This window comes from Bison bison, unplaced genomic scaffold, assembly GCF_000754665.1.
Source record: "Bison bison bison isolate TAMUID 2011002044 unplaced genomic scaffold, Bison_UMD1.0 scf7180017864064, whole genome shotgun sequence".
Taxonomy (NCBI): Eukaryota; Metazoa; Chordata; class Mammalia; order Artiodactyla; family Bovidae; genus Bison; species Bison bison.
In genome coordinates, this window is record NW_011494636.1 from 1,646,034 (window position 1) to 1,651,369 (window position 5,336).

At 36.7% G+C, this 5,336-nt stretch overlaps 1 protein-coding gene across 1 annotated transcript in view; it reads right to left on the bottom strand.

The window, feature by feature from the left end:
• KMO (kynurenine 3-monooxygenase (kynurenine 3-hydroxylase)) overlaps positions 1-5,336 on the bottom strand; it is a 69,800-nt gene that overhangs the window by 17,601 nt on the left and 46,863 nt on the right. Inside the window, exon 9 of the mRNA XM_010836724.1 lies at positions 4,493-4,640. Coding sequence (XP_010835026.1) covers positions 4,493-4,640 — 148 coding nt within the window. The remainder of the gene's footprint in view (positions 1-4,492; positions 4,641-5,336) is intronic.

Here is a 5,336-nt window from a genome sequence, read left to right on the forward strand (position 1 = left end):
TAAATGTGATGTCATCTGCATATCTGAGGTTATTGATATTTCTCCCAGCAATCTTGATTCCAGCTTGTGCTTCTTCCAGCCCTGTGTTTCTCATGATGTACTCTGCATATAAGTTAAATAAGCAGGGTGACAACATACAGCCTTGACGTACTCCTTTCTTGATTTGCAACCATGTTGTTTCATATCCAGTTCTAACTGTTGCTTCCTGACCTGCATACAAATTTCTCAAGAGGCAGGTCAGGTGGTCTGGTATTCCCATCTCTTTAAGAATTTTCCACTATTGTGATCCACACCGTCAAAGGCTTTGGCATAGTCAATAAAGCACAAGTAGATGTTTTTCTGGAACTCTCTTGCTTTTTCAATGATCCAATGGATGTTGGCAATTTGATCTCTGGTTCCTCTGCCTTTTCTAAATCCAGCGGGAAGTTCATGGTTCACATACAGTTGAAGCCTGGCTTGGAGGATTTTGAGCATTACTTTTCTAGCATGTGAGATGAGTGCAAGTGTGTGGTAGTATATGTAGATATAGATATAAATTTAGAATATCAAAATTTTAGATTAACTTGTAATTTTGACAATTCGGTTGCTTCTTAAAGAAGCAAAAATAATTATATTGTTCTACCATGAGCATTAGAATAATATTTAAACTATTTAGGCATTTAAGATTCACATTTAGAGCAATTTAATGACAGCATAGAACTCTCATATGAACTCATTTCCCATAAGTCAAAATTAAAGCAAATTTCTAATTAACAAATCCACAAAATTAGTAAGATACTCTGCTAAGTGCAGTAGGGAGAATAAAATAGAAAGCTATGTTTCCTGTATTCTAGGAAATTAAACTATGGTTTTAAGATCATATATAAATATGTAAAGGTTAAAAAATAAAATATTTCTATATCAATTACACATATCAATATTATACCAGAGGCAAATAAATTTGTCGATTATATAGGCTGTTAATGCTATAGGAATATAGAGATAAGAGGTATCATATAGTGATGAGATAATAGTCTTAAATTCTTTAATTAATTCATTTATTCCTGGAGAATTCCTATGAGATAGGTCTTATTAAAATCTGAATTTTGGGGGGAGGGAGGCTCAAGAAGAAAGGGATGTATATGTAATTATGGCTGATTTGTATTGACTACCACAGCATTGTAAAGCAATTATTGTCTAGACAAACAATTATTTTATGTGGATAAAATAAACATAAATTTATTTTGGGGATCCCACCTCCCCAAAAAAAGTTTAAAAAAAAAGAAATAATAAAGCAAAAAGTATTAAAAATAAAAAATCTGAATTTTACAAATAAGGAGTAAAATTAGTTGTGTGAAAATATATTCTAATAAATCATGAAGGCAGGCTTTGAACAAAGGAGCTCTAATGCCAGAGTCCACACATGTATCCACTGCTAAAATTGATGTGTTTTTTAGTTTAAAAAAAAATTGGAGTATAGCTGACTTACAATATTTTATTTGTTTCAGATATACAACTTAGTGATTTGATATTTTTATAGATTATACTCCATACAAAGTTACAAAATATAGGCTATATACTATGTACTGTATATTATTACAGTTTGTACCTCATAATCCCCTTTTTCTTTCTTGCCTCTCCCCCTCCCCTTCTACCCACTGGTAACCACTAGTTTGTTCTCTGTATCTGTGAGTCTGTTTCTGTTTTGTTATATTCATTTATTTGCTTTATATTTTAGATTCCCCATATAAATGAAAACAAACAGAATTTGTCTTTCTTTGTCCGACTTATTTCACTAACCATTATACTATACAGGTTCATCCATGTTGTTGCAAATGGCAAAATTTAGTTCTTTCTTATGGTTGAATAATACTCTATTGTATATACATACCACTACTTTTTATCCATTCATTTTTTAATGGACACTTAGGTTGTTTCCACATCTTGGCTACTGTAAATAATGCTGCTATGAACATGGGGTGCATATACCTTTTTGAAGCAGCATTTTCATTTTCTTTGGATATATACTATGAGTGGAATTACTGGATCATGTGGTAGTTCAGGTTTTAATTTTTGAGGAACCTCCATACTGCTTGCCATAGAAGTTGCAACAATTTACATTCCCACAAACAGGGTACTAGAATTCCTCTCTTCTATATCCTTGACACACGTTTGTCATTGTCTTTTTAATGATAGCCATTCTAGCAAATATGAGGTGATATCTCATGGTGGTTTTGATTTGCACTTCCCTAATTAACAGTGAATGGCAACCCACTCCAGTACTTTTGCCTGGACCCATGGACAGAGGAGCCTGGTGGGCTGCAGTCCATGGGGTCCTGAAGAGTCGGACACGACTGGGCGACTTCACTTTCACTTTTCACTTTCACGCATTGGAGAAGGAAATAGCAACCCACTCCAGTGCTCTTGCCTGGAGAATCCCAGGGATGGGGGAGCCTGGTGGGCTGCCGTCTCTGGGGTCGCACAGAGTCTGACATGACTGATGCGACTTAGCAGCAGCAGCAGTGAACAGTGATGTTGAACATTTTTTCATATGCCTGTTGGCTATCTGTATGTCTTCTCCGGAAAAATTCCTATTCAGTTCTTCTGCCCATTTTTGAGATCCGGTTGTTTGTTTCCTTGACATTGAGTTATATGAGTTTAATATATTTTTGGATGTCAACCCCTTATCAGACATTACATTTGCAAAGACCAAGTTATTCAAATGCAGCTAATTTTGTTCTTTTTGGATTTGATTAACGTCTCCCATTCAGTAGGTTACATCTTCCATTTGTTGATGGTTTCCTACAATTTTGTTTAATTTTCTCTTGTTCAGTCATGTCTCACTGTTTGTGACCCCATGGACTGTAACACACCAGGCGTCCTTGTCCTTCACTATCTCCCGGAGTTTGCTCAAACTCATGTCCATTGAGTTGATGATGCTATCCAACCATCTCATCCTGTCACCCACTTCTCCTCCTGCCCTCAATCTGTCCAAGAATCAGGGTCTTTTCCAATGAGTGCGCATCAGGTGGCCAAAGTATTGGAACTTCAACTTCAGCATCAGTCCTTCCAATGAATATTCAGGGTTGATTTTCTTTAGAATTGACTGGTTGGATCTCCTTGATGTCCCAGGGACTCTCAAGAGTCTTCTCCAGCTTTCACCATCTCTATGAAATTATGTGAAAGTTACCTGTCCTGGTCTTGAAGGTATGTTCTGTGATGTCCTATTCAGTCTGCATGTGCTAGTGGCTTTGGTGGGAGAGCATATCTGAAGTGAGCATGGGCCACACTTCTCCTTAGGCTGTGGTGGCAACCACCCCCTTGGTGAGAGACAGGATTCGTTTCAGAGGGCCTAAAGCCAGATTCAGGTGCAGCCAGGACTTCTCCTTGGGAGAAGGCAGGAAGGGAGGAAGTAAGCTCAGGGTCCTCCTGCTCTACTAACTTGATCCCACCTCCCATTATGTTTTGTAAAACAAAATATTTACCACTAATTAGATGAAAATATAATTGATTATACTCACACATTATTTATTCTTGGACTATATTCCTAAACCAAAACAATAAGACTATGGTTATAAAACTATAATATTAGTAATCAAACACACATGCACATAAAATAATTGTTTGTCTAGGCAATTATTTTAGAATTCCTTAAATTAACATTCACTATTTGAACAGTATTCCTTTCCTGATATATTGTTCTGGCCAGAATGGTAAAATTTCCATGGAAGCAGTAATATTCAATGTCTAGTCTGTTTTATCATTCTATTTAACTCTATTAATTGTGTTTTCCTTTCCTGTGGAATGAAAAAGCAGAGGGGGAAAGAAAAGATAATTTGGGATATTTTTCTTTCTTCTTTTTTAATTTTTGGCTGCACCCCATGGCTTGTGGGACTTTAGTTCTTGGATCAGGGGTCAAGCCCACGCCCGCTGCATTGGAAGGTGGAGTCTTAACCACTGGACCATCAGGGCTGTCCCTGGGATATTTTTCTTTGTTGATACTAACATTATAATCTCAAGAAAAAATTCACTTTAAAAATGACGTCTTGGAGACTTCCCTGATGGTCCAGTGGCTAAGATTCCGTGCTCCCAACACAGGGGGCTTGGGTTCAATCCCTGGTCAGGGAACTAGATCTCACACGCCGTGACTAAGAATTTGCATTTCACAACTAAGACCTGGCACAGCCAAAGAAATAAATACTTAAAAAAATTAAGCCTTGAATTTCTGACAGTCAAGTTCCTAAATTTCAAGTTATCAATACATTTTCTAACTGAACAGAAAACTATGTTATGCTTTATGCTTTTTTATACATTAAGTGTCTGGATCAAGTAAGCCAAGAATTGACTATACATAGAGATCAATCTAGTTAAATAGCTGGTGGGGTTGTTGAATTGATTGTTTTCTCAGAGATTACGTGGGGATAGTTTTAACCTTTTCTCTTTTTTTTAAGCTTTTTTAATTGAGATGGGCCCATAAAAGTTTGAGGGACTTACCTACTGAAAAAGAACTTACCGCATTCATTCCTTGCCCAAAAAAGGGCACAATGGCATGGGCAGCATCTCCCATCAACAAACAATGTGATTTAAAGTGAAAAGAAGAGCATTTAACGGATATCATAGACTGGGCAGGCAACAGAAAGAAATCTTGTACCAGGGCTTGCCTTCAGAAGAAAACAATCAAAATGTAAAAATGTTAAGCTGGGTATTAAATACTGCATAGTTCTTTCAGATTTATTGGCTTTGTCAACATAATATTTCATTGAAAAATACATGAGAATGCCAGGAAGAAAACAGCTGAAGTTTCCATTGTTCTAAATTCCATTGTTCTAATTACATTCTTAATTTGAAACAATGTTAATCATATCCAAAAAGAACAAGAGTAGCTGAATTTGGATAATTTAAAATATGCCTGTGTTATATGTCAGGAAAATTTCATTATCTAGCACATAAATCACACAATTTTCAGCTATGTTTGTATATTTCAGGTTTCCTCGGAAAAATTTGAGATGCAGTTGTGCATGTTATTAACACTCAACAAACCAAAATTAAGTTAAGTGAGTCCATGTGTATCTGGAAATGAACAACTGGAATCAAGCTAGTATTGCTCAAGTATCTACAAAGGTTTTGTGGGCGCTATAGGTGGAGAAGTACTATGAACATTTATCATGTGTACTTGCTCAGTCATGTCTGACTCTTCGTGACTCTATGGACTGTAGCCTGCCAGACTCTTCTGTCTGTGGAATTTTCCAGGCAATAATACTGGAGCGGGTTGCCATTTCCTCCTCCATGGGATCTTCCCGACCCGGTGACTGAACCTATGTCTCTGGCATCTCCTGCACTGGTAGGTGGATTCTTTA